The 25925-nt window shown below is 40.5% G+C and overlaps 1 protein-coding gene across 1 annotated transcript in view; it reads right to left on the bottom strand.

Moving 5' to 3' along the window:
• astn1 (astrotactin 1) overlaps positions 1 to 25925 on the bottom strand; it is a gene marked incomplete at both ends in the record, with an annotated part of 365883 nt that overhangs the window by 163127 nt on the left and 176831 nt on the right. The window contains one exon of the mRNA XM_079173654.1: positions 23882 to 24009. Coding sequence (XP_079029780.1) covers positions 23882 to 24009 — 128 coding nt within the window. The remainder of the gene's footprint in view (positions 1 to 23881; positions 24010 to 25925) is intronic.

Below are 25925 nucleotides of genomic sequence, written 5' to 3'. Positions count from 1 at the left end.
TATGAACGTGATGAATAAGCCTCTAAATGTGATGTTCCTGCATTGTCCTCACCTTCAGCTACATCCATTTATCCCCTCTTATGGGGAATGGCTCCCCGGAACGATAGATATATTCCCCGGCGCCGGGGAGAGAGCGAGAGCCCATTCTACTACATAACCCCCCCCCCCCCCCCCCCCCCCCGCGCATCCCTGAGTGAAAATGAATAACAAGCCCAGAAAACATATACTGTGGCACAGGCGTATTCTTCTTCTTGCTGAAAGGCCTTGTCTCCCTTTTAGCCCTGGGGTGCTCTGCTCTCATTGTCTGACAGAATGATTAATTTGACTGAACTTCACTTTGCAAACATCCCAAGTTCACAGTCGAGAGAGAGCGAGAGAGAGCGAGAGAGAGAGAGAAAAGGCTTGGTCAGGGCTGCGCTATTCACTACAGCTGATTTCTTTTGGCATAAAAATTTATTTCATTGCAAATATATAATTATTTTCAAAAGCTACCAAATAAATGGACAAATCTTGTCTAAAAGCAGTTGATGGTGGAGCGACTAAATGATGGTGCCACACTGCCAAGGCCCTATTTGTATGATGGACGAGGGTTAGGGTTAACCGAATGTATTTGACCTCATATATATATATATATATATATATATATTATATATATTTCTACTATATTTCCAGATGGAAGTGATGCTGCAGTTTCAGCATTGAGGATTCAGGTGATGATGGTGTGATGGCGGTTTGAAAGGACATTGCCTCCATTTCAGGCTTTTTGGGTGTCTGAAAGGACGGAATTATTAATATATTTCTTTTTTCTGCAAAAGGATAATTACTTCTGTTGTTGCTTTTCTGGGTAGAACACCCATTTATATAATGCACCATAAACATACTAATGAAACGTTATAATCACTGTATAACTGTAGTTACAAGCACTCATAGATATTCATAATGGTTTATAACAAAAACCATGACACATTATAGCATTTTATGGTGATTTATCAGGTCAAATATCGTAATACTTTATTATTACTGGTTCACTCACTGTCTTATTTTTGCAAGGATCATAGTGTGCAATAAATCCCAAAGTTGTAATACATTAAAATACTATAATAATGCTTCATAATCACTGTTATAACACATTCAAATTCTATATACAGAAGTCAGTAACACCCATGTGTATTAATATAAGGTATTATAGACATTACGGTTTACTAAGTGAGTCCTTGACCTGCTACCCAACAGTCCTGAAGTGCTTTGACAGGCTGCAACACAAAAACACAGGAACACCTGTATGATGCAATGCGATGAAACACTACTCAAGATAATAAGCTGCTGTAGTTGTTTGTGTGTTTACCCGGGGCTGCACATTTGAGCTGTATTATAATGTGAGGTATTTCTAACATGTTAAATAGTTTGTCCTTTATTTAATGTGATGTGTAAACAGGAGATAAATGTGGGAAATACCTTGTTATATAATGCAAAACAAAGAGTTGAATGAAAAACGTCTTCTGCACAGTGACAGGAACTAAAAGAACCATTACAAAAGGTAAGATGTATGACTGGACAGTGTAGTTTAAAAAAATATATAGTTTAAGGTCACTATTCACACCAAATTCAGTTTGTCCAATGAGCATAGGAGACTTTCAGAGTGCGCAGACCTCCGCTAAGGTCATTTCCATAAGTGGAAACCAATGTGTGAATCCGCCCAACGATTCAGATCCGCTCCAAAGCTTAACGGGTTCTTTCGTGGATCGTGCTACACTCTTCACCAAGTTTCATGAAAATTGGATGAATAGTTTTTACCATAATGCTGCAGACAAACAAGCCTACAAAAAAGATGAAAAGCCTCCGTGGTGGAGGTAATTATAGGTCTGTTTGTCTCCTCAAACAGCATCAGAACATTACACACATTTAGTCCTTGTTTAGTGCGAGTGTGTATAATAAAGAGCTGTCAATCACGTTGGGAGAGGGGCTTCAACGCAAACCTGCGTTTTTAATTGTTGGTCGACCCGTTCATTAAGCTGGATCACAGATTGTGTCTCCAGCCGTCTTTGAGACTTCTTAATTTGACAACATTTCACTGCGACTTATAATGCAGGGCTGTTTGTCTTTACAGTTTGCTGTTGCTACTTTTACCCAGTAAACTATGTGAGTATAACCGTCGGTTAAATCGCTCAATAGCAACGGGAGAGAATCATTTCATTCAGGCGTCATTGGTTTTCATTTTCTAATTCTTTCATGTACAACTCAAAGCTAATGTTTTAGTGTAAAGGACTACTGTTCAAAGTCCTTCTTCTTCTGCAGAGCAGGTTTATAGCTCTGCTGTCTGTCAATGATGTTACATTTGTCTGCACTTGAGCTCAGAATGAGTCAGAAAAAAAGCTTCCTTCAGCTGTAGAGTTTGATAAAGAATGGGCCACACTGGTCACGGCTACGCTAATGCAGATTAAATGCATGGCGGGGGGAGTCTAATAAGGCTAACTGTGTGACTAATGGCAAAATTAAATGTAAAACTCTCGAAGGGCAAAGAACGGCATGTTATACATAAGAGCTGAAAAGGGGATTTTTAAAAGCAGCTTTATTTCCTTCGATGAGCGTATTGTCACAAGATAAAGCCAGAGCTGTCTCCAAGCTTTATATGTTAAACTCATGCGGGCGGGACAGGACAATGCTGGGCCTAAGGTGCATTGCAGTTACATAAATCAAAGCAAAATTGAATCAATATTCCAGCTCTGTGAGGGACTGTGTGAAGTAGTCTGTTGGGATGTAGACTCTCCAGTTCTTCTATGAATCCTCCAATGAGGCCCAGAGTTCAATTCCCAACTATTGGAGTTATTTTGCTCAGTGATCCATCTTTGTTAGCCCGTCTACTTTTTCATTGTCCAAATAGAAAGATAAAACACCCAAGTTAAGCTGCATGAAGGAACGAATTTTCCAGCACCTTTTGACACAGAATGACTTTGTTGTGCAATTGAATACGAGGTCCCAAGAGGTAAGTCTTCCCCACAGAATACCTCATGACTCAGAGCAGTTTAACTGCTTCGTTAAAGGACACGGTGGTGACTCAAGAACAATCGTTACAGAAATGAAGATGAAATTTGAAAATGATCACTGGACCAACACCAGGTCAATACTGTTTGCTGGTTGTTGATTGGTTAGGGAGGATGTCCTCAGCTGAAAACACCTGTGTGGTGTGCAGAGCCTTTAATTATCTCTGCCATGAGATTGTGTGTGTGTGTGTGTGTGTGTGTGTGTGTGTGTGTGTGTGTGAGTGGCTCCATCCTAAATTTATTCACTCAGGGCCTTTGACCACGAAGTGCCTTTTTCTGAGCGCCAGCTTCTTTTTGTAATTGTTCTCAATGAGGAGAGGCCGTATGCTTTTTTTTTGTGCAGCCGATCGCTTTAAGTGGTAAATCACTTTTCAAACAAGCGCTGGCGACTTTACTGTAGTAAATTAAGGAGAAGCTTGTTTTATTACCATACGTCTTGCCTCACGTTGCTCTAGCGGACGCTTTTCTGCCTGAAAAAGGTGGTATGTGGACACAGGCCCTCATTCACTACTCCCTCACTATCCAGGGGGTTCTATGTATCGAGTTTGTCTGCTAAATGAAAAAAAAATGAAAAAAAAACACTTTCAGACACTACCCGGAGCATTTACTCTGCGCCATTAATTAAGTAATTGCTGTCACAAAATTAAAACTTGCCAGATAGACCATCCATAACACATGTGACAAATACATAAGGCAAGGCCAGTGTATTTGTATAGCACATTTCAATAACAGGGTTATTCAAAGTGCTTCACATAAAACCATTAAAAGCATCAAAACAGCAGCAGATCAGAGATGTATTTTGGCCCTAAACCATTCAGTGCTTTATAAACCAACAGCAGGATTTTAACCTCTAAGCCTATTTTGAGGCCTCTGCTCGAACATTTCATACCCATACTTAAAGGGGCTTATCTCTCTAACTACAAGGTCTATTTGAATAATTTCAATGGAATAACAACACTTACACTTGTGATAGTTTGTTAATATGTGTACATATCAGTGTATATGTTACTGGTTAATGCTGAATGAATATAACACACAGCTCAATTTGAAAATGTTCAGGTTCGCCTGAAAAATAAATCACTTTTGTCTTTAAAATAATGCAGCAGTAAGCCTGAAACTCTCCACAATCATAGCACATGTCAGCAGTCCTTTTTAAAAAAGAATTGGCTTTGATAAAGTGAAGCAGGCCAAGTTTATAGAGGTTGGAGTACAGAGAGTTTATGCCAGGTCAGGGGTCGGCAACCCGCGGCTCCGGAGCCGCGTGCGGCTCTTCGGCCGGTCTGCTGCGGCTCCCTGAGGCTACATCCACACTAATACGTTTAATACGAGTTTTAACAAACAAAAACTATCTCCGTCCACACAGCATTTCAGCATCGTTTTCGAGATGATCTCCGTAAAACGCCTGAAAACGAATATCACGTGACTATTCACGTACACCGGGCGTGCATTCACAAACATATTGCTGGAGATCTAAAAGCCACATCTCATATATATATTGTGGGGATTACGATTGTATAAGTGAGCACTACATCACAGCCACGTATGAAGAAATACATTGAAGAAAATATATTTATAGAAAGATCGCATCAAAATGGTAATATATTCAAAATCGTCCGCGCTACGCGATCCGCTCCTTGCATCTTACGTCGCAGTTTAGTGGCTTTCCCTCCGGTTGGCTGATCATGATCTGCAGACCTCCGCCCTCGTTAAACTATCGATGGATAAATCCAAAAGAAGAAAAGTCACAGAGGAAAATAGAGTTTAATTCTGCGTGGACGTATTAATTTGCTTTCACTGCCAATGATGCTGGCTTACCTGAATGCTTGATATGTGGTGAGAAATTTGCAAACAACAAAAAATGTAATGTTGAAAGACGCTTCCAGAACAAACACACAGCACTAGCTGGAAAGTATCACGCTGGAGATGAGCGAAAAAGAGCGATTCCTCTGCTGCAGCAAACTCTCCTCTTCATCAGAGTTTGATATTGTTGTAACACGTAAAATAGCAACAACATGTCAACAAGTGTCTTTATTCTTGTTCTATAATTTCATAAATACAACAAACTATAGTTTTTGTATATATAATATAACTATATATAAAACTTTATAAACTGTGATATCAAATAGCTTTTGCGGCTCCAGACGAATTCTATTTGATCTATTTGGTCTATTGGCAGTTTTCGAAGCCTATGATTGGTCGATTTGCACATGTGATACGTCTTAGAATGCGGAAATGAGTGTAGAATGCAGTGGGCCGGTCAGTCAGGTGATTGACAGACTTTTTAGCCACTAAAACTCCAAAAGAGTTGCACAACAGACCGAGCGTCGAAATGATTCGCTGAAAAGTAAAAGGAAGACTATCTATGCATAAATGCCTCGATTATCTCTATTTTACTCTCAAATGAGAGAGAGGGACTGGGCGCATATGTAGCGAAAGGATTTAAGTGGATTTACAGAGTTTTTCGCCCAGAAAATCAGCTCAAGGTACGATGCGTTTCAAATGTTTTGCTCTGTGGTTTGGTTGTGCTTGTGTGTGTTCCACGGTGTAACGTTTGAACGGTTTGAAAGAGAGAAATATGGAAGATATCTGCGGATTCAGGGTGGAATTGTCATGCTTGCTAAGCTATCGTTCGGCCATGACGGTCTCTTTTTTTGTGATGTAATCTGCATTGGGAGTGCGTAGCTCGGTGTAGCTCACCAAAAAATACGTGGTATTGTGCTAGAACTTGGTAGTTTATATATTACTTTGTGTATAATTGTGTTTTGAGTGAGTAAAATGACTTTTTTTGTATTTTTTCTCAGAATCTCGTCGTTAAGTAGGCATATAGCATGTAGGTAAAATTCATTATATTCGTTTCGGAAAAGTGATTTATATGACGCTCTTCTTCGCAAAACACTCTCGCTCGGAATTATAAGGTTTTAAAGTCCATTCTTCGTTGGACAGGAAGCCAGTGCAAAGACCTCAGGACTGGAGTGATGTGATCCACTTTCTTGGTCTGAAATCACACTGAAACACTTGAATAGCAGAGTTGTTGGATGGGAACCAAAATGTCAGCAGAAAAACTCTATTGCTTCTGATTTCCATTGAGAGAGAAAAGAAACTCCTGTTCCAATTAGGCTGCATGGGGGAATGCAAATTGAGTTATCTAGTTAACATTGGGGACTCCGTCCCATCAGGAAGCCAGGCAGAGAAACAGGGCGATGCTTGACACCGGGAGCACAGACCTGATGGAAACCTGTCGGAACACCCGACAGTCCTCCTGTAAGTTTACCGTACTGCTGGAAGTGGTTTGTTATTTTAGCCGCTTCTCTAAGGAAGATTCATAGGAACGAGCTCAGGTAGGAAAGTAATCTTATGCCTCATAGAACCCCATTAACTAGCCTGGCCTGTGCTCCATTTCACTCTCGGATAAGTCTTGGAATGAATGATTTAGAGGGGAAAGAGGGGAAAGAGGGGAAAGAGGGGGGAGGAGTGAGTGAGGAAGAAGAAGTAAAGAATGTTGGGGGGGGGGGGGGGACTAGGACTTATCCAGCCGGCCCATTCTCAGATCTAATGGGACACTAAATGTAATACAGCACAGCACAGATTTCTTCCCCAGACAATTCTGATAAGAAAAAAAAATTGCTGGAACAAAACGTTGGCCCTCAGAAACGATGAGCAGACACCTGGGGGATGGTTGGGTTAGAGCCTCGGCCAAATGCTTTCCATAATTCAAGGCAAGGACAGATTACCGTGAAGAATTATCATAATGCAGGCCTTCACCACTTGTGCTCATCTCCTTTCAGGCAGGTACTCTTCACACAATGCTTTACACTAATCCCTACACTAGTGTTCCTTTGGACCATGCACAACCAGAAAATGTGCTTGTAGCCTCTGAAGTAACACTTAGACCATGTCCGAAGCCAACATTAGTGTTGCTGTGAACTACTGTTGGTGCAGAAAAGAAGGGGTTTCAGCGGTGTCCTGTGAATCCTCTTATCACTCCAGGAAGGGTGGTCCCTGTGCCTCTTCCTGGCTTCTTTTCTCTGAACCTTTTTTCATTCATAGTCCTGTCAAGTAGCACTGATATGATGATGGAACTCTGCTCACTCCGAAATAGTACGAGTGATGTTAACAGATGTGTCCGGAGGGGTTTTTAGCAATGCTAGCAGCATGGCTTTAGGGTTACCAGTCACACTTCAAGTGAAATATCACAACAGATATTGGATGAATTGCCATAACATTTTTGTTAAACATTCATATTGGAACATTAATGGATTGTTTATATTGGTCAAATTTTGACCCTATCCAATAAATGATCTCCACATACTTAACACATGTTAAGTATGTGTAAGAAATGCCAAATGCAGGTAAATGATGACCTGTTTAACTTCCTAACACTATCTTTAACCAGATTATAATATATAACCAAAACTACTGATGCCTAAGAATGTTTTAAATCAGAGCAAATATTCAAATAAAAACATTATAATTATTTCCTAATCATTTGAATTGTGTTTTTATGCCAATAACCACTATAAATGACAATAACAGCGTACAGCACTGTGTACATTGCCCTTTCACCTAATATATAGGGCTCCCCAAGGTACGGTGTTCAATTCAAACACTGGAATATATTATTCATGTCATGTTTTTTTGTGTAAAATATAGTTATTCCTTTATTTAGCGCATATATTCCAAAATGTTGCCTGCCGCAGTAGCAGGCAGTGAAAAAAGTTACTTTCAGACCCTGCTGAGATGTATTACAATAATTTGGCTCATGTTTCCCAAAGGATGCATTGGAATAATTTAGGTGATCCCCTGACTGCACATCGAGTGCAAGTACTTAGTACTTTGGTTTCATGGGCATGATTTACGTTAGGCATGGTGGGTGTATGTCCCCACCACTTTTCTGGATACCTCAAGTTGTCCCTACCGCCAATTTGATATTAATGGCAAGTGCGTTCAAATCAAATATCAATTCCATTGGCTCTACAAACAGTTATTTCCCTCATATTCCCACTTGAAGAAACATTTATATTGGTGTCTGTCTGCTATGTTCCGGCCTCCTTTTGCATGCAGCAATATGATTGCTGAAATGCATTTTCGATGAAACAGCAACAAACAGCCACTTCCCTAAATGTTGTCTCTTTATACTCATTACTCATGCACCTATTTGAAGTTGTTTTGTGTCTCTTTGTGGTAGTTTTGCGTCTCTATGTGATTGTTTTTTGTTACTCTGAGGTTGTTTTTTGTGTCTTATTGATCATTTAGCATCTCTTTATCATTGTTTAGTGGCCATTTGTAGTTGTTTTATGTCTCTTTATGGTCATATTGCATCTTTGTAGCCGTTTTGCGTCTCATTGTAGTTGCTTTGTGTCTCTTTATGATTGTTTTGCCACTTTTCAGAGGTGTTGTGAGTCTCTTTGTGGGCTCCTTGCGTCTCCTTGCAGCTAACTTATATCTCTTTCAAGCCATTTTGGTCTCTTTGTAGTCTTTTTGTGCTTCTTGTAGTCTTCTTATGTTTCTTTGTGTGTGTTTCTTTGGGCCTGTTCAGTAATCCATCCATGTACCAACGACTGTCTATGAAGTATGGCAGGTGGGGCCGTGCCCATTAAACCATTGTTTTTTTTCGAATAAGTATAGCTAGCATCTAACAAACCCAAACTGCCAAACACATAATCAATAAGCCTAAGCACGTGATAATTAGCCTGGCAGATGTGGCTTGTGACAACTCAAGGTGACACGCTTTTCATTTCCGCTGGGCTGAAGGAAGGCTGGAGGGACCGTCGTTGCCAGCGACTCAAAATAAGATGCCAAAAAGTTCCGCAGATACCTTTGTGCTTGCATGGTCACAAGGCCATATGCTTAGGCTTTAATTATGAGGGACTTGGGGAGAGAGGGACCCTGGGTTGAAATATGAATCACTGCCACACTGCCTGCCTTCTGGATTTAGACACTGCCCACACAGGTCTCCCCGTCTTTATAAATAATCCCAGTCCTGACGCATGTGTTAAATAGACCGCTGACACCATAGTTCACTTTCATTTACACCTTTTTTTCCGTGCCTAATTAAAATCTGAAATTAAACATGCTGAACCGGTATGACTAAATGAAAAGAAATGAATGTTGACTTCAGACAAAGCCGTACTGAACCCAGCCAGCCCCACCTGAGCCAGAACCACTGAAGCATTTCATGAACCAGAGTAGAATTATTCAAACCATCTCTTTTTTAAGCAAAAGCCACACATACAAATTAAGAAAAGCAATCACAAGTGGAAATACTTTCCACACATAGTTTATGCTTTGCGCTGTTGAATTTCATGTTACGTTTTTAAAAAAACTATTATGATCGTTGTCAGTTTAAAGAATAAATTGTTTGACTGTCACTTTCAGAACGTATAGTTAAATTGACTATATGAAATGAAATCATTAAGTTGGCTCATAAAACTATACTTCTCAGTACGCACAGCATTAAGGTTAAAAATGTAAATGATGGAGGCGGTTCTGTGTCTGTATCCCAGAGGACACAGATGGTCTTCTGCAAACCATGATGAAGGAACACGAAGTCTTCACTTCATACATTTTCTGCACTCTAATTACAAAGGCACTTGAGTCATAGTGGTTACATTGAGGAGCGTTGCTGGTTCACTAATATGTGAGTACAAATGTTCTTACTTTGCACAAAATATAAGGGCTCATGCAAAATCGCACGTCTGATTCATGACATGTTCGTACCAACATGCACTATTTGCAATCAGCCAACTGCCACGCCCCCATGTCTTTATAGAAGCAAATATGTTTAGGGTTACGCAGCTTATCGTACAAATGCTGTGAGGTCACAGCTTATATTATAACATTCAAAATAATATGGCTTTGAGGGTTCTGGCTTGGCTCACCGCAATTTAGTCAAGTGCATTTCTTTTTAAGGATTTTTATTTTTGTTTTTATTTATACGTTGCTGAAAATAATTTATTTTCCAAAAAGTTTTCTACATGTCACGCCTACTTTTATTTTGAAGGACAATATTTGCCCTTTATTTTTCTCAGTCCCAGAAAATGTATTCAAAATAAATAAATAAATAAAAAGTACAAAGCATGTGCACATGACACCCGTCACACAATTGTACGCGCTGTGGCATACAGATAAACAGAAAACAAGAAACACAGCAGATCTAGCCTGATGAAACCCAAAGGGAATAAAAGAATATCAAAAAGTGCGCTGTACATACTATATGACCCAAGAGGACTCGGGCCTCTCTCGACCAGCTTCAGGCTGAGAATCAAAGCCCCAGCCTCATGTGTGTGTCTATGTCAGGACAAAAGTGGTGTACGTGACGGGCTCTGGATGCCCTTGCCCTACCTCTGAAGACAAACACCACGAGTTCTCTGAAGCCTGTGATAGAGAGACTTGCTCCGCGGTGGATCACAGGGGTCATCATTTATCCAGCCTGCATAGTGCTGTGTAGCACTTGAGTGGCCACTGCAGCCTAATTCTATCTCACACGTTCAGAACGAGGTCTGAGGAGGAACATCGTTAGGTCTACAACAAGCCTCCTGCTCACACAGCGGCTGCTGGTGGCTACAAACCAGGCAGGTAACATGCCGTGATCCCCAGCTGAATTAATTATCCCATCCAACGCTGTCAGCTAATTAACTGACGTTTTAACGTGGGAAATGGCTTCCACGCAATTAATCAGCGCCGAGAAATTAATTACAAAAAAACCTTCCTAAAAACATGATTACCACTGAGGGTCTGCATTTGAAATTGAATTTTAATTGAGCTTCAGATGTTATACTTTGAGTTGAGCTGAAAACAGAAATGCCTTCACACCGCAAGCTATTTCTAATAGAATCCCGGTGAAATGAAAAGTCCTCCTGACGGCAGATAAGAGCTTCAGATTCAGACCTGTTGACGTTACTAATAGAAAATGCAATTATGCTATAAAGGGCAGAAAAAAATAAAGATACAAACCCTGACTGTTGGAGCATTAATGGAACAATACAACAACAGCACAAATGCAACTGAATATGATATTTTTAGGTACTAAAGTAATACTTGAGGAACTGAATTAGTTTTGGACTTTTATAAACCAGGATCTAGAGAGTTCCTCAGCCACGGCTCCTGGTCTTACAAGAAGTCTCTGGTTTTATGACTTCATTCAGTTAACACACTTTGAAAATTGACATGGAAATTAATACTAGAATGAGAGATGGACTTTTTAAAAAAAATATTTATTTGACGTTACAAAAAAGAATTTCCAAATCTTGTAAAACCGACCAGATGGAGAAAGAAAATGTGCAAACGACTGATAGCATGAATGAACGAGAGAAAGAGAGAGAGAGACAGAGAGAGAGAGAGAGAGAGAGACAGAGAGAGAGAGAGAGAGAGACAGACAGAGAGAGAGAGAGAGAGAGCGAGAGACAGAGAGAGTGAGAGAGAGAGAGAGCGTGAGAGAGAGAGAGAGAGAGTGTGAGAGAGAGAGAGCTAGAGAGAGAGAGAGAGAGAGTGAGAGAGAGAGAGAGCGTGAGAGAGAGAGCTAGAGAGAGAGAGAGAGAGCGTGAGAGCTAGAGACAGAGAGACAGAGAGAATGAGAGAGAGAGAGAGCGTGAGAGAGAGAGAGAGCTAGAGAGAGAGAGAGAGAGAGCGTGAGAGCTAGAGACAGAGAGACAGAGAGAGAGAGAGAGACATAGTAACATGAAAAGTGCAGTGACATCGACGGGTCAGAGCACAGAGGGGAGGCGGTGGTTCGTCAGGATTTCATACGTGTGCTCGGACGTGAAACCAAGTGAGCATGTTCATGTCCGACTGCTGAAGAAACATATAAAAAGGTACAGAAGTACTATGTCAGCATTAACTGTTTCTGTTTTGTCTCCCCCGGGGGGAGGGAGCTGGAGGGAGGGGAGGTGCCAGAGCCGGTGAAATGATGGCTGTACAGTAGATGCCCTTCAGCACCCTCTGAAGATGAACAACTCATACCAGGAGCTGTTGATAAAGAGGCCGTCACCATATTTCATCGTTTATCCTCCATCTGCCCTGAATTAGTGCTGCAGACGACGACTCTATTTATTTTGTATAAAAAGTCATCTAAACTCAAAGTCTCTGAAAAAAGACTCAATGATTCCTCATATTAACTGCCGGGAAGAACACCAATATTGCCTATTTGCTCTAACAACTACGGGAAGCGACAGGAAGTACAGCTTTGACTACATTCGTGTGAGTGATGTCTGTTAACGTCGTTATCATTGCCTTGAGGAAAAGCTCAGAACCCTTCAGGCAGTTTCCTCCGCGCAAACACTGGCAGTGAGTCCTGTGACATAAAAACAAAGACATCTAAAGCTCTTATCAGAACGCTGTAATACTCTCACTGCACTAAAGGGAAAACTAGCCAACGATTTGTAGAAATACAGGATTTCATTACCATGATTTGTAGCGTATGTTCAGGGATACATGCATCAGTTTAAAGCCTTTTCTTTAGGACACTAAAGGGGGTAAAGTCACAAATCTATTTTCTCTGTATCCAACTTCCACAAACATATGGAAGCCCAGAGGGGAGGTGAGAAACATTTTTTTGTGGTGATCCAATTTTTGAGTCGGACCTAAATAGTTTTCCGTCCTGTGAACAGGTAAAAGGTTTGTCAGGATAATATTAATATAAGTTTCTTTTCTTCTTTTCAGCTGTGAAACAGAAAATAGATGATAGTGATGCTGCATAATGTGCTCAGAACCCATCAATTCAGCAGGCAGTTTGCTCTGTGCAAGAACTCCACACAAAATAACCCTAGCAAAGAAAGAATGAATAAATCACCTTTTTCACCAGATAGAACTTTCTTGGCCCACCTGGTTCACAGATGTTTTTTTAATTGTATTTTTAGCAACGCAGGAAGCCTGGCAAAACCTTTTTCACCCTTTCTTAAGTCATGCTGGAGAGAAAACTATTTTAATCACAATTACAAAACGTATCTTTTTTTTCTTCCGTACGAATCCTCCACCAACCAGAAACATACAAATCACTCTTGTGATGGGAGACGTATGCTGTTCTTCAGCCTCATCGGTGGTACATGCTGACCTCTCATTGAACCCCGCTTATGTCAAGCTTTGTTTTTCTATGTCTTTGCATCAAAATTCATTGTAGTGGCGTAGTTATCGTACAACCACAAAAAGCATGATTCCATAACAGGCCGGTACATTGTTGGCATGTTTCTGTGCTCGCTGCATCAGTGGTTGCCACACTGGGATAATAAAGATGATTGGATCTTGAAGTGAATTGAAAATAGAACTGCCTGTGATCTCAGGCTGACTTTATTTCACTCATTCATTTTTAAATCAACAGAGCATCAGGATATATCATTGTTCCAGTTGAGTTATTATGCAACCATAAGCTGTTACTCGTGTAACAAATGAAATACTGCTGCATACAAACGGCTGAATCTGGCCCACTGGTTTGATGTGACTATGTGAGGAATCTCTCATTTTGCAAAGATAATGGGACAAAAGAAGAGTTAAGTATCAACGGACATCAAGAAGGAAGAAGAGAGTCAAGGAGAATTAAAGAAACGTCACTCAATATGAACGAACATTATCCATTTCTTTCTGTTTTCAATTATACACTTTCAGAATATCCTGCGGCTTTGGCGATATTGTTTCTGAAGATACATGTCAATACATCTCATTACAGCTGCTTCAGATCCGAGAGCAGGAAAGATGCACGAGCAGGGTTTCTTTGCTTCTAAAGAAGCAATTTAACAAAATAAATAAATAAAGAGTGAATGAATGAGAGAAGTGTTGCAGCGAGTTCGTCCTCTTTACAGCATCCAAAACACAAGCAATGAAAAGAAAGATGCATCTCTACTGTTTCGCAATTCAATTATCAGACAACTGGTATAAAATATATATTTGAAAGTGTCATCATGTGGAGGCCTCCTGGGTACAAAAAAAGTCTTTTGAATTATTTTAAAGTGAAACATTTTTTAACTTTTAGTTCACCAAAACTCCCCAAAACCTCGCTCCAGAATGTGTCTCAGTGCTGAATAAATTATTGCTCCTGCATGTTTTTCAAAGCATGCTAAATAATTGCTGCGCTCCTCCAGCACAATCTGCGTCTCCGCTCCCCCTTAAAGGAAAAAATAAAATAAATGTGTGCAGTCCACATCTTGACGAGAGGGCTGCCGTCGGGGGGGATTTTTTTTTTGCGGAGAGAGACGAGGGCCCCCTGACGATGTGACCTTCCCTCGCTGCCACCAATTATATCAAGGCCTTATGAAATATAGATTATGTGCCATCCCGGCGCTGACATATCTTAAGGCTCGCAGTGCAGGAGAGGCCGTGGGGCAGAACCCGAAGGGGAGGCCGGGGTAGAGTGTGATGAGACCAGGGGAATACACTAACACAAAGGGTGACCTTGATGAGGACAACTTGGCCCTGCTCCGCCTGAAGTAGAGAGAAACTAACGGAGTCTCTTCCAGAGGGCCGTGTGATCAATCCAAATCCAATCAAGGTAAATATGAAAGTGCACTGATCGCATCGATATTCATTAGTCCAAAACCGCAATCCGGACCAATAAGCATGTATTATTAATGGATAGGAGCCCAGTTTGGAACAATTGGCATTTAAACTTTGTGTCTTAACCTTTCAGCATAAATGTCAAGTCAAATTTTAATAGAAAAGGTTCATCCAACAGTGATTTCATACATTTCAGCTCAAGTGTATATATATATATATATATATATATATAAATAAACCCTCAAACGCGGTGTGAAAAGTGATCACAAAATGAATTTACAAACTTACTTGGCAAGATTTTCACATTTCATGGAGGATGCATGATGAAAATCTTGAAAGCTTTGTGAGGCCTCGCTCCCCAACCACACACACACAGACACACACAGACACACACACACACCAAGCACTGTGAATCACAGGAATAAAGAAGATGTGCAGAGGTGAGATGCTCCTGTGATGTAATCAGCGGCAGTGCGAGAAAACATCTTGTCAGTGAGAAACGAGCTCTACTTCAAGGAAGCGAATTTTCCCTGGTGTGTGTTTTTTTTAAATATGAGGTGCTCTTATTGACATGCAATCTTCCGTGGGGTTCTATGTGCTGTTGAGGATGGCAGGGCTAAAAATGGTGCTCCAAAAATTGGATGAAACTTCTAAAAACAGGATGATAGTGCTGAATGGTTACAGGATGTAATAAAACTAAAGGATGTACTGCCGGTGCAGTCGAAGAAGAATTGGAATGACTTTGCTGATGAAAAGCTTAAAGTTACCCTCCAGAAGGGTTTCATCATAATAAATAAAATAGAAATTCAAAAATACAGCGTTACTGGTTGTGAAACATACAACAATAGCTAATGGGATACTTTTTTTTTAACCAAAGCCAGTTTTTAAATAAAAATATAATATTTATTTCCTAATAAAAATCACATTTTTATAGTTCTTGAAAAGAAAATCGGCAGGTCAGACTTAAAAAATGCGAATCGGCCAAGAACATTCATATTTTAGCTTTGTTGTGATAACTAACCATCTTTTTCTTCTTATTTTATTGTTTATTATTTTTATTTTTTTATTCCTTTATCTAATGTGTTGCATTGATAATATTGGTGTCTAAATAATAAGTAAAACTGCAGTAGACAGCTTTATGTACTAATTTAGCGATGTATACTACCTACAGAAAGTTCTAAAAAGAGAACCTGGGACCTCTGAGGCCCCTGAGGGTCGGGGCCCGATGGCGGCTGCCAGCTTTGCAGATGAAGTAATTCAAACTTGAAGTCAGTGTCACACCTTGAGCCACAACGCATTGAATAAATGTCCTCCCAAAATCTATTAACTTCCCAAAAATCATATCCAGAGCAACAGTCTTCAAATCTGTCTCTCTTGAAACTTCTCTTCTGAGCACCTCAGCTCTTGTGTCGGCCGTTTCTTCAAACTCTGAGTAATCCGAGGCTCTGACGGCGAACGACAGGGGAAACAGCTGCCGAGCCGCTGTGACTGTCAGACTCGACCGTTCCACCTTCAGTGTTCTGCTGCGTTACATCTTTCTGAACATGCGGCCATGTGGATGAACGGACCATTGACAGACACAGATGGGTCTGAGATCAGATCAGTCTCAATATCAATGAATGCACACAGAAAGATGCTTTGTTGTCATTTATATATAAATGACAAAAATAGTTGTCACAATAGATATATATATACATTATATACATTTAAACAAAATCCACATGTAAAGAAATATGCTTCACAAATATTTCTTGTTTTAAATAAATGTGATAGAAAACCAAAACATATTTATCTAAAAGGATTTGAAATTGTGATCAAAAACATTTGTTGAAAATGGAGACATCTGATTGGCTAACAGGAAACTTCACTGTTAACAAAAATGTGTAAATCAAGCGACATCGGGGAGACTAAAAAACAAACAAACACTCACAAATGCGTTCAATTTACAGTTCATGATGAAAAGTTCAACTCCCTTTGAAGACATTGTGTATTTCTATTACCTGTTATTTAAATGTGTCTGTGCATCAGAAGTATATTTGTCAATCTTAGTTCTTCATAGTTACTCATTTCTTTACGTTTGAATAAAACTTTTTTTGTGTGAATTGAAAAATATATCTTTCTGTGGAGAGAGTCATTTATATATAAATCACAAACATTACTGAATCCTTCTGTGTTCATTAATAATCTGACCACATGGGTGTGTGTGTGTTGTCCTGTCATTCATTTGCTTGTTGGGACCTCTTCTTTTGTTCTTTGCTCTCGGTTTTCCATCCATCGTCTTCCCTCTCTGTCTTCCTTACTCCCTACCATCTCTCTCTCTTTTTAGCCCTTTTGTCTTCCCTCGTTCGCTCCGTTATCTCTCAGGCTCCATCTTAGGGGAAATCTGCTTAGCAGCCCTTGAGCATACTTGCTTTCCAATTAAATCAAGATGTATTTGCCTTTCAAAAGCTTCCCTTTCCTCACTCTCTCTCCCGGCGGAATAATTGATGGAGGTCTCCGGCCCCTCCGTGATGAATGGCTTCCGAGCCCGAGGATGAATAGGAAGATGAATGATTTCACCCCTTTTGCGAGGGCCAGGAGAGGGTCCGTGAAACAAGGAGTGCTGACATTGTGACAAATACACTGACCGCGGCAACCGAACCTGGCCCGATCAGCAAGGGACGGAGGCGTGGCGCGCTCATCGCTGCTCGACAGACGTTGGTCTTGCCGCCATCCACCGCCTCGGCACGTCTGTCTACCCAACGGACAATTACCCGAGCCTCGCGATTAACTGCAGGCGCAGCGATAATGCTGACGGCCTGCCAGCAGACGAGTGGAGGTGGGCGGCGAGCCAGCGGGCTGAGGCGGGAGAGCACAAGTTGGACGTTTGCATACGTGTGTGTGTGTGTGCTCGGTGGAAACGTGGAGGCCAAGAGAACAGGTGCAGTAAGGTGAGAAGACGCCCCAGGTGACTTCATGTGGATGGTGCCACCGCTTTCCCTGGCCAAGATTTCTAAGCCGAGACAAGTTTTATCCTCCAACTTCACACAACTCTCCATCACACGGCAGAGATGGCAACTGTTTATGAGAATGAATTCAATCAGAGTGTGACGGGCCATCTGTTTTAAAGGGCCAATAAGTGAGGCCGTCACTGCCCTGTAGAGCATAATGATCATAATGCATCCGCGTAGGGGGGGGGGGGTTGATCAGTACCAATAACTCACTTTACCAGCTGGCTTTCAAAAAGTTTCTGTACTTAACACTTGTAACAGAAACTTGATCCATCCCAGTTCAATTGGTCGGACTAAAGAGCTAAATAAAAAGGTACATTAAACCAGTGTATACAGCAGTGTGCACATTTCAGCCTAACTTATTTACTTGAAAAGTGGGGGGGCCAAAGTGTGTGATGCCAAATCCAAATGCAGCTGGTCTTCAGACATAAACCAGCACAAACAAAACTCAGTTACCAACATAAACCAGCATGACACATTACAAACTAACACCAATAAAAATAGCATTTGCATTTTGCAAAATAAAACAGCAAACTTAACACACTACTCAGTTGAAATGTGGGCCTACGCAGCACACATCCGGTGAGCTCATCCTCTTTCAGCTCAGCTGGGCGAAGTTAAATCCTGGAACTGTGGACTCCATTCTTTTTATACACAGTACAGCCAAACTTTAGGCTAAAATTGTCAGCATAGACATACACATAAGGTTACTGTTTTGTTAGAATTCTTTGTTTATTCAGGCTATATCTTCCCACTACTGTAGGCGGGGGAGAAAGAGAACACTCTGACAGCTTCCAGCCGCTCGCAGCAGCACGATCAGCCCCTTGAAGAGCGCTCATCCTGACAATTGTGCAACTATAATGCATAACACTGGTGGTTTGCAGGTCGGTTTCTCATAACAGGTTGGCTGGGTGCAGGTTCTAAAGAACCCTGACCCGTCCATAACTTCTGCTCGGTCAAGCTGTCAGAGCTACAATGGAGCCCACACTGTCACTAACTGCACTCCCTAAAGAAATCATATCTTATAATTAGATAATCTAAAAAAACGATATCAGAGAGAAGCAGACAGAAGGGTCTACAACATGTTGTTCAACATGTGTTTGAAGGATAAATCCACGATATCAAACTGATTCAGCAGTGAAAACAGTTAAAAAGCTAAAGATAGAAGCTAAAGCTACAGATCACAGTGTGAAAGTGAACCACCACATCACCTGGAGATCCAGACAGAAGACGATGATATTAAGGAACAAGAGTGTTTCTGTAACGACTGGTAGGTCTTTATTCACTGTTACAGTCATTAAAAAGCTAAAGCAGCATGTGTAGACATTCATTATACCTTCAGTAGCTAGGTAATGATGCTAGGTAATGATGTGCTAAAGTTCTCTGCTAATGTTAGCTCCACAGGTTTTGACGTAGAAACGTAATATTTTAGAAAGGTATTTCTGCTTCCAACCTCTCCAGTTAACAAGTATCTCTATTACACAACTTTAACCGTGACTCACTAAATCCACTGAACCAGCCTGAAGATGAAGGAAATATCAAAACACTGCACGAGAGTCTTTGGAGCAGAGCCGGGTGGTCGTCAGACCCTGGTCGGAGCTGGACGATGCTCTGCTATAATTGGCTCGTTTGCCTCTCAGCATAATGCAAAACCATGTGTTATTCTATCTATTCACATGGTAGCGGGGAAGGGAATAACGGATCTTAGACCTGACCTTATTCTTCTAAAACCATGACTGATTTTGTATCTGTCTACTTCATGAACACAAATCTTCACTCTTCTTTTAGCACTGTTTTAGACACGGAGATGACAAAATGATATATATATATATATATATATATATATATATATGCATATTTTAGAGACTTTTGGGAGCAAATAATGTGACTCAGTTGCGAGGGTTCCTTTGTAACTGTGATTTATTGACCATAAATTCAATATCTCTCCCCCTGTGAATCGTTACAGGCACACACGTGAGTCAGAGTCATAACTATGTGTGTGTGTCGGCTATGAAAAAGATCTCTATTGTGATTTCATGAACACGTTTTTAATGAAGCACAGGGCAACAAACAGGACACACTGCTGCTGCAATCACACTGAAAACAACTGGAGTGGAAAAGGGAAATGTTTAAAAAGAAAAATAATATTCACAACAATGTGCCAAACAGAATAAAAGTGCACCTGCAAAGTTCCTCGTGATAAAATGACTCAACAACACAGACTGAAGGACACTAAGCAGACAATAAAAGGAATGTGATGCTATTGTACTTGACTGCGTGTTATTACACGTCGTTTCTGTTATTTAGTTTCCCCCACGGTCTACGGTCAAAACATCAACTCCACTACGGAACACACTTGAACTGCCTGAAGCAGCGAGCGCTGAATGAATGCCTGTCAGCTTTCATGAGGTATGTATATGATGCTTACATCATTTCTGACAAGGCGGTGGGACATTGTCACTTTATTGAGAAACATCTCAAATATAAAAGAGCTCGCAGGAAGTCCCTTCTTTCCTCCCGTCACGCTGTTACGGAGCTAATGTCAGAAATGTGAGCTTTTATTTGCCTCAGGAAGGTGTCGACATTGGATCTAAATTCATTATTTTGCTGCAACCGGAGCTCTTCAAAAGTCTCCAACTGATGGCATTATGGAAAAGTGTTGCAAGATGATCATTCAAGCAGAAGATTGTTCATGGAAAGCGACATATACAGAATTAAAGTCGATTCAAAATTTGATTAAAGTTTGAACATCATTTACCATAAAAACTGTGGTTTGATGAATGAATTTGATGCAACATCCACTTACTTTTTCCAAAGTTTTCTTTTACATCTCACAGTCTTCCACACCGGACAGTTATGAGGCTGCTTGTGGTAGGTCACATGATGACAACTCAGTAATCTCCATGAAAAATCCGCTGAGGAAGTCTGTGAGATATGGTCAAAAGCTCCGGAAAAAGACAGTCGAGTGATCTTGAATGTATATATATATATATATATATATATATATATGCTGTATATACATATCATTTTTTGTTTTTTTTCTGTCCTCTGTCCTCAGTCTGTTTCCTTTCTTATTTTTAACACGATTACTGGAAAAAAACAACTTCAGCACCTGGAAGATTTCACGTGTTTCCACTGCTCAATTGAATTAATGTATATTTTTATAATAACGGCAGTTGAGGGAAATCAAAACAAAATTAAGAATGTTGCTGCTTCACCACCTAGAAAAGCAATAACAAGCCTACAGGGAAAAGTTTCACTTATGTATTATCAGCACCTTTGTGTTTGTTTTACAAAACATTTAAAGTTCTGTAATTTTTAGACATGAGGGTGAATATAATAAATAGAGAATATATGATAACTATATTTAATACTGTTTAATTCATGGGAGCTGTAGTTTCATTCAAATCTAAGCAACTTGCTGTTTAACTTAAAATCACAAAGGTTTCAACTTGTGTGAACAAGTGCTGCTATTGAACCGATGCTGGTCTAAGGGACGTCAGGACTGCAGCTCTCTGTTTGCTGGATTGTCTGATCTTTCCACATCCCCCTTTTCTTTAATATCCGCAACTTCCAATGAAAAGGCAGTTGCAAAATAACCACTGCCGCTTTGTCGCCATCGGCTGTCCGTCACCTCGCTTGATGTGGCACTGAACTGCTGCCCTGACTGACCTTGTACCCCCCACGTTACATCAGCAGCAAGCGATAAACCCGTCTCACATTCAGGGGCAGTTACACAGGTGCCGGGGAATTGAGCTTGGTCAGCAGGCTGCCTGAATGAGGCATTTCTTGGAAAGGAAAATATGCTGAATTATAATTATTAATTCCACTCTCTATTGTAGTGCTCTCCACCGCACTCTGAACACGAAGGAAAATAAAAGGTTATTACTCATGCAGGCAGAGCGGCGGAGGAGATCCTCTCCATTACAGAAGCCTGCTCTTTACAAAAGTCCCGCATGTTCTACAACTTAACTGTCAGCACTGAGGGGAAATAATAAGAGAACCATTATTCTCAGGCTTCGGTCAAAATGGAGTGGTTGTTCATGAGGTTTACGTTCTTTGTATTCCCATCCGACTCGTCAATCAAACGCTCGTTTTCTGTGATTGCTCTGCATAATTTCAAACATTTAGAGGCCAGCGCTGTAACGGCTCGCTCAGCACAGTGAGGTCAAACTCTGCGGATAATGAGGATATCCAGACGGACGGCTAAAAATCGTTGGCCTTCTGGAATCGCTTGATAGATAAGGAGAGCCAGGATTCTTCTCTGGCTGTATGCTGTTCAAACATTGCTGCCATGTGCTGCACTGGTAATGAAGAGAGCAGCGAGATGGCGTCTGACTGCCCCCACTAATGAATCCTGACACACACACAAAAACACACACACTTCCCAGTGGAGATTTTGCTAATGTTCTATCTATTTTCTCTTCACATTCATTATTGAGTTGGATGGTGAGAGAAACAGAACGAAGGGTGTGTATGCGTGTGTGTGTATATATATATATATATATAATATATATAGATAGAGCAGGGCCTTAGGTAACTGTGGTCCGGCAGTGAATATGCACGGACACAAAACGCTTCTTGTGCATTTTTTACAATATTTTATTTTTACAAAATAGACAAAAAAATGTGGACAAAAACATTTAACGGTCTCGTGCAACTCATCAGCCTTTACGGCTGTGAAGTTCGGGTCCGTTTCATCAGGACTACACCAGATGGCAGAAGCTTAGAGGCCATAGAGGCCGATTGGCCTCGCTGCAGAGTTCCAAAAGTTTAACTAGTTTTTAAAATACTTCAAGAAGTTTGATTTGTTCATCCTAAACTCCACGAGCTAGATGACAGTGAAAAACAACAGATTCTATGAGGAGAGTTAACATAATAGTCAGAATATGTTTGACGAACATATAATTCAAACGTCACCAAATGGGACAAATAATTATCTTGACATAGTAGTTGATTAATTACACACACATTTGGACAGTTTCGGTGTTATATTTTGTGTCATATCCATGCTGTGTTATTGGTAATATTACTGCATTATTGATATTTTTACCTTATTTGTATCTGAGAGAGAACAGATATGTAAACTGCTTTCAATTGCTACCATTCATTAATTCACATACTTAAAGTCAGCTTGGTTTCTGGCAACATGTTGTTGGATATCTGACTGACACAGTACAGTGTGGGTCAATAGTACGAGTCTGCTAGTGGAAGCTCTGAATACAGTACAGATCGTGAGCATGAATGCACTATTTCACTTTATTATTCTCTACTTCTGACTCGCCTGTCAAAACAAACTGTGAAACTTAGACCAGAAAAGAACTAAAATGTCAAACTACACATCTATGTCTCACGCCAAGAAACAGTGCATCCCCATGACGATCAAGACTAACCAAACAAGTGAAAACCCAATCCAGATGTAACGTGTAAAAATAGGACCAGAAGATAGTCTCCACCATGTGAAATAGATCCAAGGATAATGATCCGCTTAAGTCGACCCAAACAGACCAGATCACATCACTGTCTTCCACAAATGTATATATTGTTTAAGGTTAGTGAAAGACTGCAGTTTAGGTTGAATAAGGGTGAAGTCACACGTCTCATCTTGGGCTTCAAGTCACTGTTTTCAGGATCAAACCAAAGACCCCCGTCCCTCAACGAGAGCTGTGAGTCTCTCAACAGAACCAGACATAAGTGGAATCATGCTGTGGCTGCTAGAAGCAGATGTTGTATTGCGGGAGTGGATGTTGTAGGAAAACAAAAAGTTATTTAGTGACTCACCAGAACATTAATTCCCAACATTTCATATTTAGGTTGATAAGAAAACGTAATCTGGGCCGAGTTATGTTCATTCCTTGAAAAACATTTGCTTGTTGCAAATTGGTGGCTTACAAACAGAGTTTCTAGGAGAAAGGATTGACAACACTGCAGCCACAAGGTGCTCCAGCAATCATCAAGAAAGCTGCGAGGCCGCTTGGATCCACAAAGATAAGATGCAAGAACAAAACCCCACCAGGACCCAGTAAGAATGGAAATCATTTGAACCCAGCCAGAACCGGGTCATGGTCTCAGTTATTGTTAACCCAGTGGGATATCTTCACTGGGGCCCATATGAATGAAGTCCACTAGACTGGGTAACTTCCTACACTCGCACTAGCCATGGCAAACTGCACGAACATTATAAATGACTAAATCTCAGAATCTATGAGCAAACGCCTCGGGCGACTCAAACAGCATTCCACATTGGTTATCAAGCCCGCTGATGTTGACTTTTTTTTTTGAGTAATGAGGATTTCCGACAGGCCTGTGATGAAGCACTATCGCACAGCTGCGAGCGTGCCGAGTGAACCGTGGAATATGGTCTCATACCTGTGAGGTATTCTGGGTCGGGGACGGGGTCCGACAGCTCCTCGTGGCACTGGACCTCCGTTGGCACCGATGCCACCGCCATGCCATCTGGGAGCTGCTGCTCGATGCCGCGGGCAAAGTTCTTCTGCCTGGTGTTAAGAGATGGGAGAGAATTTGAGATTAATAAGCAGGGACAAAACAATCTTTTTTGCTCAAAAAATTCTGCTCAAGACAATTTGAAGGCCACCTACTGTACCAGGACTCACATAGTAATCTGTTGTTATGAAAATGTGCAGTGAGAAAGTGTACATCTCAAGCATAAATATGATATGCACATAGAAATATGCAGAAACAATGTCTACATAATGAAACATTTTTTATCATCTGTCAGCCCATTTCATTGAATGTGTATGGCGTTTCTTTAACAGTCTATATTTGGGATCACTAATAGGCAGACCGCGGTCCGGATCCGAACGCCGTTGTATCCAGACCCTGGACCTACAACCGATAGATAATTGAGAATTATTACATTTTGATGGAGCGCTTCATTATAACCGGCGCAGCTTTTCTAGCCTTTTCAGCACTCAATCAGATACAGGAAATACACCGACCAATTACATGTGTTGTAAATCCCATCACGTGATACTACTCAGCCAATCAAATATGTGTATTCTAATAAGCTTCGGGGAGACAGGGCGACAGACCAAGTATTTGGAGAATAATATGTGAGTCAGACAAGTTATTTCACATGATGTTCTCCAAAAAGAGAAAAGTGGTCAGAGACCAGAGCCTTTAACCAAGAATGGACAGACTCTTATAGGTTCAGCAGTTCAACACCAGAATGTCTCATGTGTTCAGTTTAAAAGCAGAATGTCTCATGTGTTCAGCTTAAAAGCAGAATGTCTCATGTGTTCAGCTTAAAACCAGAACGTCTCATGTGTTCAGTTTAAAAGCAGAACGTCTCATGTGTTCAGTTTAAAAGCAGAATGTCTCATGTGTTCAGTTTAAAAGCAGAATGTCTCATGTGTTCAGTTTAAAAGCAGAATGTCTCATGTGTTCAGCTTAAAACCAGAATGTCTCATGTGTTCAGCTTAAAACCAGAATGTCTCATGTGTTCAGTTTAAAAGCAGAATGTCTCATGTGTTCAGTTTAAAAGCAGAATGTCTCATGTGTTCAGTTTAAAAGCAGAATGTCTCATGTGTTCAGCTTAAAAGCAGAATGTCTCATGTGTTCAGCTTAAAAGCAGAATGTCTCATGTGTTCAGCTTAAAAGCAGAATGTCTCATGTGTTCAGTTTAAAACCAGAATGTCTCATGTGTTCAGTTTAAAAGCAGAACGTCTCATGTGTTCAGTTTAAAACCAGAATGTCTCATGTGTTCAGTTTAAAAGCAGAATGTCTCATGTGTTCAGGCGATAATTAAAAGCGTTCATGTAAAGCGCCACTACAAGACAAAGAACACATCTTTTGAGCAAACATACCCACTCACATCTGAAATGAAGTCACAGATAATAAACAATCTGATCCAATATGGCCAATATGATCAGAATCCTAACACATGAATTCACTGTCCAACAGTGATGTTAACAGAGAGAATAGAGCTGAAACAAGTGGTTTAATAACCACAGATAAAGTCCCTGCACACACATTTATCTTATTAGAAGATGAGAAGACTATAATATCATGTTTTTCTTGGTTGACATCACTTCACACCTGAATGAACTGCAGGACCATTCAGTTAAATTAATTTTCCAAAATTAAGTCACATTTTTCAAAAGCTTTCAGTTATGTAATTTAATCTTAAATCCGGCCCTTATTGTAATTGAAATGAAAGAACATTTATTTATTATGAGATTATGTATTATCTATAATTCATCCAGTTTAATTTGAAATCTGAAAAAAAATACTTAAGATATACTTATTAAGATATTATTCAATTGAACTCATTTGATTTGACAGTCAGTTGAAGACTACATATAGATGTTGGCTACTTCAATATACTGTATATGGGACTAGATCATAGAACAAGTTCGACATTATTGTGATGTTCTGGACCTTTGAGGAGGAA

This window comes from Pholis gunnellus (assembly GCF_910591455.1).
Source record: "Pholis gunnellus genome assembly, chromosome: 14".
Classification (NCBI taxonomy): domain Eukaryota; kingdom Metazoa; phylum Chordata; class Actinopteri; order Perciformes; family Pholidae; genus Pholis; species Pholis gunnellus.
Note: the sequence above shows the minus strand (reverse complement) of the source record. Positions and strands in the feature narration are given on the sequence as shown.